This window comes from Terrapene carolina, unplaced genomic scaffold, assembly GCF_002925995.2.
Source record: "Terrapene carolina triunguis isolate 2854851 unplaced genomic scaffold, T_m_triunguis-2.0 Scaffold142, whole genome shotgun sequence".
Taxonomy (NCBI): Eukaryota; Metazoa; Chordata; order Testudines; family Emydidae; genus Terrapene; species Terrapene triunguis.
In genome coordinates, this window is record NW_020664493.1 from 2,957,128 (window position 1) to 2,968,646 (window position 11,519).

At 52.0% G+C, this 11,519-nt stretch overlaps 1 protein-coding gene across 4 annotated transcripts in view; it reads left to right on the forward strand.

Annotated features, from left to right (window-relative positions):
- LOC112104760 (integrator complex subunit 6) overlaps positions 1-11,519 on the forward strand; it is an 86,322-nt gene that overhangs the window by 66,527 nt on the left and 8,276 nt on the right. For 2 of the 4 annotated variants that reach the window (XM_026653637.1, XM_026653640.1), the window contains exon 17: positions 110-203. The exons of 1 other annotated variant lie outside the window; for it this stretch is intronic. In XM_026653637.1, coding sequence (XP_026509422.1) covers positions 110-203 — 94 coding nt within the window. Of the gene's footprint in view, positions 1-109; positions 204-11,519 lie in introns of those variants that run through there. One more of the 4 variants, XM_026653639.1, reaches the window with a different exon arrangement.

The window sequence follows — 11,519 nt, forward strand, 5'->3', positions numbered from 1 at the left end:
CTGTACAAAAGCTGAATGAAGCTTGCAATTATGCTCATAAAGCAGGGTGTTGCAACAGATATATCTGTGTAGGTTTCTTCTAATGAACTTTTTAACTTTATTTTTTAAGAATATGAAAGAATCTTCTTTTTACTGAAGCATGTACAAGGCAGTTTACAAACACGACTGATATTTTTACAGAATGTTATTAAAGAAGCCTCAAGGTATGTAGCTACCTACAAATCTTGTAAAATTATACTAATGTACTGTATGTAGTCAGAGGTATGTCCATAGCTACTATATATATATCTGCTTGAGACCCACACATTTGTAAGTATCGTTCACATTTTGATTTTTTTATCCTAAAAATTAACCACACAAATGCTTCAAATTACAGACAAAAGGCCCTGGGAGGAAATCTGTTCTGTTCTAGTTCATCATGATCTATGTAGTTCTTGCTTCCCCCTCCCCCCAAGCCCTTATACTTCTACAAACTCAGCTCTTTGCTGCTGCTTTTCAATTGAATGTCTTGGAAATGATGACTGAAGATGTTAAAGCAGGAAATAGATAAATTCACATAAACCTAGCAAGCTGGGGTGTCACTGTCCAGTGCACTAGCTTGCTGCATGCTAACTGGCCATGTAGACCCTGCTACTTGCACACTAAAATTTCTGTAGTGTGCTTTGACCTACTGCTGTTTGAAAAAGTTCCATAGTATACAGTATATGGGGTTGCAAAACTGTATGGAGGGCTGGGTAGGGAAGGCTGTGCCTCCCCAAACTGCCTGGCCCCCACCCTCTCTCCGCCCCCTCCTACTTCCCGCTCCCTGACTGCCCCCCTCAGAACCTCCGAACCATCCAGCCCTCCATACTTATCCAACCGCCCCTGTTCCCCATCCCCTGACTGCCCCCCCCGAACCTCTGCCCCATCCAACCGCTCCCTGTCCCCTGACTGCCCCTCAGGACTCCCAGCCCCCTTACCATGCCACTCAGAGCAGCATGTCTGGCAGCTCTGCTGCCCACCCAGAGCTAGACATGCTGCCACTCTGCTCGGCAGGAGCGCGCTGCTCCGCTGCCCAGAGTGCTGGCCGCGTGGCAGCATGGCTGTGGGGGAGGGGGGACAGCAGGGTTGGGGCCAGGGGCTAGCCTCCTTGGCCGGGAGCTCAAGGGCCAGGCAGGACAGTCCCGCGGGCCGTAGTTTGCCCACCTCTGGTATACAGTATCAGTGTCCACACAGCCAGTTACCGTGTGGCAACGTGGTGCATTGTAGATTTATATCCCGGCTTGCTGAGCAGTAAGTCTCTGTAGATAAACCCTACGTAGACAAGAATGGTGTAAAATGGGGGAGAATCAGTCCTATTCCACAATGTGGAGCATTGCACTGCTGAAGGATGAATTTGAGTGTGCTTCCCATTTCAAAGAGTTGTGTATTATAACAGTGGTTCTCAATCAGGGGCCTTCATCAGTCTGTCTAGATATTTGCCTAGTTTTACAACAGGCTACATAAGAAACATTAGCGAAGTCAGTACAAACTAAAATTTCATATAGACAATGACTTGTTTACACTGCTCTATATACTATATACTGAAATGTAAGTACAATATTAATATTCCAATAGATTTAATTTATAATTATATGGTAGAAGTGAGAAAGTCAGCAATTTTTCAATAACAGTGTGTTGTGACACTTTTGTATTTTTATGTCTGTCTCTGTAAGCAAGTACGTAGTTTTTAAGTGAGGTTTAACTTGGGGATATGCAAGACAAATCAGACTCCTGAATGGGGTACAGTAGTCTGGAAAGATTGAGAGACACTGTATTACAAAGACTGTGGGCCAGATTGTCAGATGACAAAACTCAACATAAACTGGATGCTCAGGATCTGGCCCTATATACTTTGATATGGGAGCATCATTCATCTTGCTCCAGAAAGATGTCCTCCTACTCCTCATGTTGACTTTCTCCAGAAGGAGCTAAATCCACACTTCCTTAGTCAGAGGTTAGATAGATTTAGTGGGTAGTGGGCAAAATCTTGGTCCTTGTGCATATTATAGATAAGGTGTCTGTCTCTATACCCATGGGAACAGTTCATGGAGCACCTGCATAGCCCCTCTAGCCTCCATGCCTTGCTATGCCACTCATATGCAATGCCACCCATTCTCAAATCCCCCTTCAGAGGTGTGCTCCAGCTTGTAAGGTGTATGGAGGCCTATGCATAATGTTTGCTTTCTTACTTTCCCAACACAGTGAAATTATGCCAATTCTGATGGTGTTGGGATCTCTTGCAGCCCTTAGTTGGGCTTGATGAGTTGTCCATTCAGAATTAGTGTCTTCAAGATGTTGCATAGTTTCGATCCTCATTCATCACTAGTTAGGTTAATGCTCCTAATCAACAGAATTCGGAGGCAGTGACCAGTGTTGCTGGAGCCTTCAGCAACAAGCCCTGCCCTTTAGTTCAGGACACCAGTTTTTCTGCCTTTGATGGTGTAACAAATTGGCAGTTCAGCATCTCTTGACTATTTTATTCCTTCATTTTTGTGCAGTAATGTCTATGCTCTTTCTTCATTTTCCTCCTCCCCTGGATCTGTTTTTTGGCAGCCTGGTAGTTTCAATCACCTGGTTCTGCCAATGCAGCATCTCCTCTCTGGGACTCCTCTTTCCGTCCCGCACCCCTCCTCCCCTATGTATGGCAGAGCTATCCGGCCAACACTGGGCTAAATCTAAGCAGTGTTCTTGATCTGAGGCAGCATTTACAGGCTCTATAGAGGGTGAATTATGCCCTGCCTGTTCACAGCCACGTGACCCTAGCAGTGCTAGGGCACAGGGTTCAGAGTTGGACCAGCATGCCTGGTCCTCTCCTCTGCCCTGAGGAGCCATGAATCCAGTGCAGAAAAGCCTGTTCAGGAACTCCTGAGCATTTTTTTGAGGGAGTCTAAGGACACACTTTGGTTCCCTGAAGGGGCAAATCCTGCAACAGTCCCAGGTCAGTGGGTACAAACCCCTGAAAGGATCCACAGTCCCCTAGATACTGAAGTGGGTCCGGAGCTTCCTGACAAAAGAGCTTCTGCACAGCTCCCCTTCCTCCCACTGTGAGCCAGGAGATTTTTATGATGCTATGGAGTAAGTCTCTCAAACCTTAGATCTCTGGGTCCCAAAAAGGCAAAAGCAGATACACCTCTACCTCGATATAACGCTGTCCTCGGGAGCCAAAAAATCTTACCACGTTATAGGTGAAACCGTGTTATATTGAACTTGCTTTGATCCACCGGAGTATGCAGCCCGGCCCCCCCCGGAGCACTGCTTTACCACGTTATATCCGAATTCGTGCTATATCGGGTCGTGTTATATCGGGGTAGAGGTGTATTACCTTTGCAAGGCAGCAGTTAGTATTGAACAAGTGGCATGAAAATCAGGGCTAGATCCCTTCTCCTTTTCCTTGCCCTGAAGGAGTGTTTTTGGGGGCTTTTCTCACAGAAGATTTCTCAATGCTCATATTCAGCTCACTAGCCCTCCCCCACTCAGAAGCATGTAGAGAAGCCTGTTACTGCTGTGCCTGTGAAGCACTCCCTGAGGCTGCAGTGTAATGGAAATTGTACCTGTTTGGCTTTCAGCTCAGGGCCCCTTGCTCTGCCAGGAAAAGGGGCTTGGATTTCAGGCATCAGCAGAATGGGAGTTGTGCCTTCTGCTCATCAGCCAGGAACAGAGGCTCAGAGTCTAAGAGGCAGGAATGGGTCTCTCTCTACTCCTCCCCTGTTTCACAGGCTGGCTGCACATTAAACTGTAAGGGACATTTCAGGCTGACTGACCAGACCAGAGCCATATGAGGATTCCACTCTCCATGAAGCTGTAAATGAGAAATCTCCTCCAGTGTTCAAAACAACTCCTGATTTACTGAACAAAGCCCCAAATTTATTAGGTTGCTTCTTGGGTACTAGCCAGAGTGGAGAAGCAAGCAGGCAACCTTTCAGGCTTCTAGGGACCTCTAACAAGTTACTTCTACAATTAAATTAAGGTATTTGTACCAATACCCTTCCTCGGAGTGATCCTCAGGCCAGGATGAATAGCATGCTACCTCGCTCTGTAAACAACATGAGCAAATACTACACATGTGCCATCAAACACCACCCGCACCAAAAAACAAAAAGCCTGCAGGACTTTGCAGGACAGGATGCCAGTTGCTTGCAAGGAACTCATTAATAAAATATATTCCATTTCATGCATTATTAGATGCACAGTTTCCCATGGAAGCCTCTTTTGGGACATCTTAAGATCTGAATGAGGACTTCTGATTAAATCCAAATGTTAAACTAAACTGTGTAAAAAGAATTTTCCAAAGCTTGATGCAGAAGTAGCTCCACCAGTTACAGTCATGCCTTCAGAAGGGGACTTTCTTCCAAAAGACACTGAACAATAATTTCAAACTCTCAGCTATATCCATTCAGACCAAAAAATGTTCAGATATTTTAGTAAGGGAAGCCTACTAGGTGGCATGCAAATGCTACATCATCTAGGGGTATTATTTTTGCCTGGAGTGAAACATCCCTGGTTTTGTCTTGGTCAAACCCCGATGTGGTGTTGTGAGAAGCGCACTGGTTTCTAATGTGGTAGTTACAAGGAAGCTGTGACACATGTGAATAGCAATCAGTCATCCTAAACAGATACTTGCAGGTGAGCAGCTGTTTGGAGAAAAAGAGGAATTAGTTGCTGGGAATGCAGAGAAGCCTCAACCCTCACTTCAAAGCCAGCATAGCAATATGTTTGTTGCTATCAACACAAACACTGTCCAGGAAAGGACTATTTCCCCAGCAGAGCAAAATTTCTGAAGGAGGAGTTCTTCGAATGCTTTTTCACGTCCATTCCACATTAGGTGCATGCGCTGCGTGCACGAAAGTCGGAAACTTCTCCCTTAGCGGTACCCGGCGGGGCCCCCGCTGAGCAGCGCCACTGCGTCATGCATATATACCCCCAGCTGGCCCGACCCCCTCCAGTTCCTTCTTACAGTCCGTGGCAACGTTGGAACAACCTCTTGCTCTCGTATGAGAAGCAATCCCTTAGCTTTAGAGTACTTAGCTGCTATCAGTTCGTTAGCATTCTATTGTTGTGGACACTTAATAGATTAGGTGCTTGGAGACTTCCAGCACCCACCCCGGGCCGCAGGGCATGTCGCAGACCCAGCGGTTTAAGGCTTGCGCCATTGCCGCAAGCCCATGCCGGTTAGTGATCCCCACGACGCCTGTCTACGTTGCCTGGTGGAAGCACACCAAACAGAGAGGTGTAAGAATTGCAAGGTGTTTAAGCCTAGAACAAAGAAAGAGAGATTTTTGCTTGAAGCAGTTGTTGGTGAAGGCAGCGCTGCAGCCATTGGGCCTGGAGCGCCCGACGCCGGCTCCAGCCTCCTCGTTGTGGAGTGTCCCGGAGTCATCAAGAGACCTGGTGCCGGATAAGCAACACAAGCCGTCGGCCACAGCACCGCTCATCCTTCCCGGTGTGGCCCAAGGCCAAACCAAAAGAAGAGTGTGGACATTCCCCACAAAGGAAACCGGTGCCATCTAAGGGCCCGGGCACCGGAAAGAGCAGGATGTACATTGCCCCGGCACCGATGGCACCGGTGCCGCAAGTCCCACTGAGTCCAACCCTAAGTGAACTCAGTGAAGACGACGGGCTCAAGGGAGTAATAGATCAGCCCTCCATGCCTGACACCTTTGAGGCGGCAAAGGATCTCATCGGGTTGTCGGCGATGAGCCCCCACCCGATCAGGGAGAAGCCTCCGGTACCCGGGCCCGCGGTGCCGTTGAGGGGAAAGCCGGCAATGGTGTACCGTTCGAGGACACCCTCCCAGCATTGGTCCCGGTCGAGCATCGAGTCTGTGGACTCTGTTACCCCTGATGCAGAAGGAAGCCTCGTTACTGGAGACGAGTCAGCACACGGGGTTAGCGCAAGGGACCCGATGCTCTCCGGCACCCTCCAGAGACCGGCACCAGGAGAAGGCAAGCTGACCATTGCCGAAGGCTTCTAGAAGTCACTGGTTCAGGTCTCGGGAGCACCGATACTGGTCCCGGTCCCGATCGGCAAGAAGCTGCTCGTCCGCCTCCCGCCAGCGCAAGTCGACAGCACCCCCGTGGCCTTCGCGCTCGGCGTCGTCGGAGTCCGGCGTCGACTTGGGCCGATACAGTTACCCGCACCGGACAGCAGAGAATACCAGGCTGGGTGGCAACTGCCCTTCTGGACCCCTTGGGCCTACCACCAGCGGCAAGGGGCTCCCTCCAGGGCCAGCTATTCGGTGCACTGCTCTCGGTGCCTGCACCGACACTCCTTCGTGCAGGAAGCTACGGCGTCCAGACCACCTGCACCGTCGCCGAGCGAGAGACCGGAGAAACCGGCACCGAGTCTGGTGGCACCCCAGGGTCAGCTGTCCAGGCCCGAGCTGGAAGCCCCTCCTTCAGGGGAGGGGAACCAAGGGGACCAGCAGGAGGAAGCAGAGCAGCTGCTGACCTCCTCGTCATCCCCAGATGAAGCGGTGGCAGGCACAGTGGTATCAGGACCACCGCCAATAGACCACAGAGCCCACTAAAAGCTGCTGCGTAAGGTTGCTCATAACTTGGGGTTACAGGCTGAGGAGACAGTTGAGCAGGAGGACCCCATGGTGGACATCCTGAGCCCAGAGGGTCTATCCAGAATAGTGCTTCTGCTCATTAAGACCATACAGTGGTACTGTAAGACTATATGGCAGACCCCGGCCTCCAGCGCCAAAGGTGTTGAACGCAAGTACTTCGCCCTGTCAGAGGGGTACAACTTCTTGTTTTGCCACCCAAGCCCATGTTCCCTGATAGTCTTGGCGGTAAACAAGAAAGAGCGCCATGGGCAGCAGGCCCTGGCCCCTAAGGCCAAGGAAGCGAAGCGCCTGGACCTGTTTGGCAGGAAGGTGTATTCCTCAGGGGGCCTCCAGTTGAGGATTACTAACCAACAGGCCATCCTCAACAGACATAACTTCAACTCTGAACGGCAGTAGGGAAGTTTAAGGACAACTTCCCGCAGGGTTCCCAACAGGAGTTTACGGCCCTGGTGGACGAAGGCAAGGCCGTAGCAAAGACCTCTTTCCAGGCGTCCTTGGATTCGACGGATGCGGCGGCCAGGACAATCGCGTCTGGCATGGTCATGCAATGCTCGGCGTGGCTACGGGACTCAGGTCTGCTGCCTGAGGTCCAGAACTCGCTCTAAGACCTCCCCTTCGAGGGGTCCGGGCTCTTTTCGGACCAGACGGACGCAAAGCTGCATAGCCTCAAGGACTCGAGGGCCACACTCAAGTCGCTGGGTATGCACACCCCGGCGACCCAAAGAAAGCCCTTCAAGCCACAGCCGCCTCCTCAGCATCACTACCAATCTCGTCCTAGGCAGGAGCTCTACCGCAGGCAAAATGGGGATAACAGGAGGTGGGGTAATAGTAATAATAGCTCCAATAGGCTGGGCCAGAGCCAAGGCCAGCATAAGTCTCAGCCCGGCCCTAAACCAGGCTTTTGAAGGTGCGCTCGAGGACAGCGTACCAGACCAATCACCGGATCCATCCCCTTGCTTCCTGAATCGCCTGTTCCGTTTCTCCCGTGTGTGGTCCAGCATTACGTCGGACCGTTGAGTGTTACGCACAGTGCAAGGCGGTTACATGCTGCAGTTCTCCTCCCTGCCTACCCCCCCACCCCTCTTCCCCGTCCCTCTTCAGGGACCCTTCTCACGAGCATCTCCTGGAAGAGGAGGTTCGCACACTCCTAGAGGCGGGGGCGGTAGAGTTGGTACCGAAGGACCTAAGAGGGAAAGGGTTCTATTCCCGCTACTTCCTCATTCCCAAGGCCAAAGGAGGCCTTCAACCCATTCTGGATCTGTGTGGGCTCAACAAATTCCTGGTCAAGGCCTGGTTCCGCATGGTCTCTCTGGGCACCATCATCCCTTCCCTGGATCCGGGGGACTGGTAAACTGCCCTCGACATGAAGGACGCGTACTTTCATATCGCCATTCACCCGGCGCATTGCCAATTCCTGTGCTTCACTGTGAACCAAGAACATTACCAGTTCACGGTTCTCCCATTTGGCCTAGCTGCGGCCCTACGGGTGTTCACAAAATGCATGGCGGTAGTGGCGGCCTTCCTACGGAGGCAGAGGGTCCAAGTTTATCTGTACCTCGATGACTGGCTCCTGGCAGGCCAGTCCGAAGAGGAGGTTCAGTCCCACGTGCAAGTGGCCCTGAGACTATTCCGCATGCTGGGGTTCCTGGTCAACATCCTTAAGTCCACCCTCATTCCAACACAGAGTGGAATTCATAGGGGCGGTCCTAGATGCGGTACAGGCAAAGGCGAGCTTCCCAATATCACGATTCCTGGCCATCCAGCAAGCAGTGAACTCCCTGTGCCAGTTTCCCACTACAACGGCCAGATGCTACCTGAGGCTGCTGGGCCATATGGTAGCATGCACGCATGTGGTCAAGCATGCCAGACTGAAACTCAGAACGCTGCAGGCTTGCCTCGCCCGTGTATACTGCCCAGGCAGGGACCCCCTGGACTTGGTAGTGACTGCCCCGAGGGACGTATTAGACCCCTGCGGTGGTGGCTGTCCCAGACTGTGGTTTGCGAAGGCATCCCCTTTGCTGCACAACAGCCGGACCTGATGCTTGTGACGGATGCATCAGACCTCGGATGGGGTGCTCACCTAGGGGACCTCAAGCCTCAGGGCTTGTGGTCGGGAGCAGAGCAGTCGCTCCATATCAGTGAGGGAGCTCAGGGCGGTTCGTTTAGCCTGCCAGACCTTTCATGCCACTTTGAGTGGTCACAGTGTGACAGTTCTGACGGACAATACGACCACCATGTTTTACATAAACAAGCAGGGCGGAGCCCGTTCCTCGCCGCTCTGCCACGAGGCTCTCCTCCTCTGGGACTTTTGCATAGCCCACGCCATTCATCTCGAGGCATTGCATCTCCTGGGGGTGCGGAATGAACTGGAGGACCACCTCAGCAGGTCGTACCGCATGCACAAGTGGATGCTCAGAGCGGATGTTGTGTATTCGCTCTTCTGCAAGTGAGGGTTTCCCCGGGTAGACCTGTTTGCCACCGGGGCAACACCCAGTGCCCGCAGTTCTGCTCATTCCAGGGCTGCAGCCTGGGCTCAGTAACAGATGCTTTCATGATCCCGTGGGGAGGGGAATTGAAATACGCCTTCCCCCCCCCCGCTTCCTCTGGTGCACAAGGTCCTGCTCAAGGTGCGCAGGGACGGGGCGGCGGTCATCCTCATCGCCCCAGCCTGGCCCCGCCAGCACTGGTTCACCACACTCCTGGAGCTGTCGGTGGAAGCCCCGGTGTCCTGCCCCTACTCCAGGACCACCTCATGCAGGATGGAGGGCGGCTCCTCCACCCTGACCTTCAATCACTGCATCTAATGGCGTGGAAGCTCTGTGGCTGAACGCTTTGGAGAGCCAGTGCTCCCTCCCTGTGCAGCAGGTTCTACTTGGTAGTAGGAAGCCCTCTACCAGGACGACTTACCTGGCCAAGTGGAAGAGGTTCTCGTGCTGGTGTGGGCCTCAACAGGTTCAGCCACACCAGGCTCCAGTGCCTACCATTCTAGAGTACCTACTGCACCTCAAGCAGCAGGGGCTGGCCCCGTCCTCGATCAGGGTGCATCTGGTGGCCATCTCCGCCTTCCACCTGGGGTTTTCAGGGGGCTCGGTGTTTTCCCACCCAATGGTGGGGCAGTTCTTTAAGGGGCTGGAGGGGGTGTTCCCTTACTCACGCCCCCCAGTCCCTGCATGGAATTTCAACTTAGTCCTTTCTAAACTCCATGGGGCCCCCATTCTAGCCCCTTGCTACCTGCTCCCTCCTCCACCTTTCCTGGAAGGTGGCATTCCTGGTGGCCATCACCTCGGCCAGAAGGGTATCTGAGCTGAGGGCACTCACCTCGGAGCCACCATATACGGTATTTCATAAAGACAAGGTGCAGCTCCATCCACACCCCAAGTTCCTCCCAAAGGTGGTCTCACAATTCCATCTAGGCCAGGACATTTGTCTGCCGGTGTTTTTTCCCAAGCCCCATGCGGACCTGAGTCACTGCAGCCTGCACACCCTGGATGTCCGTCGAGTGTTGGCATTCTACTTAGAGCGCACCAAGCCCTTTTGTAAATCCACGCAGCTGTTCATGGCCGTGGTGGAAAGGATGAGAGGCCTCCCGGTGTCGGCGCAGCAAATCTCCTCCTGGATTACAGACTGCATTCGGGCGTGTTATGACCTCGCAGGTGTTCTGTCCCTGACGGTCACAGCCCACTCGACCAGGGCGCAAGCAGCTTCAGCGGCTTTCCTGGCACAGAGCAGCCACCTGGTCGTCGGTGCATACCTTTACGACCCACTATGCGGTCAACCAGCAGGCCCGAGAGGACACGGCGGTTGGCTGGGCGGTCCTCCAGTCAATTGTTCCGTGACTCCTACCCTCCTCCTAAGGTAAGCTTGTGATTCACCTAATGTGGAATGGACGTGAACAAGCACTTGAAGAAGAAAAAACGGTTACCTACCTTTTCGTAACTGTTGTTCGAGATGTGGTGTTCATGTCCATTCCACCACCCGCCCTCCTACCCCTCTGTCGGAGTCGCCGGCAAGAAGGAACTGGAGGGGGTCGGGCCAGTGGGGGTATATATGCACAGTGCAGTGGCACCGCTCATGTGGGGGCCCCGACGGGTACCGCTAAGGGAAAAGTTTCTGACGCGCGCGCACACACCTAATGTGGAATGGACGTGAACAACACATCTCGAAGAACAACAGTTACGAAAAGGTAGGTAACTGTTTTTTTCCAAGGATAGGTTGATAGAATATCCTCCAAACTAACAAAATCCTCAGCATGACAAAGAGCACATGTGTACGAGAATTCACAATTCCTGTACAAGACTCTTCCTTCTGATCCACCCTCTGCATCCAGAGTCTTAAGAAATGACTGTTAGAAGGCACAGGTTGTAGGTTATTATATCAGTCACTTCCTGGCAGTGGTCATCCATAGCTAGTTCTCTCCAGAGGCTAGGGTTTCTGGTGCCACGCATTGGATTCAGCCCCTTAATAGGTTTTCCAAAATGTGCCTGCAGAATTTCCTTTAGAGGACAAGGAACTGCACATCTGATACAATGCGAAATTAAGTGTCATTCTCAGATCACATCTGAATGTCCCTTTGTGGGCAAGTAAGTACAAACATGCTGAAAGTCAACCCAATTTTCACTCTAGACCCTTGAACACTCACTGTGGAAGCAAGCCTATCAGGTAGGGAGCATACTTGAAAGTTACATTTTCCAAAACTTTAGAGTATACATCCTTTTAAACTCCCTTTTATAGCTCTGAGTGGTGTGTTTGAACCAACCCCTGCCCTAAATGTGGCCATACAGGACTGGACCAATGTCCTGTATGACAGTGGCCAGTGCCACTTCAGAAGAAGTATCAGAGGGGTAGCCGTGTTAGTCTGAATCTGTAAAAAGCAACAGAGGGTCCTGTGGCACCTTTAAGACTAACAGAAGTATTGGGAGCATAAGCTTTC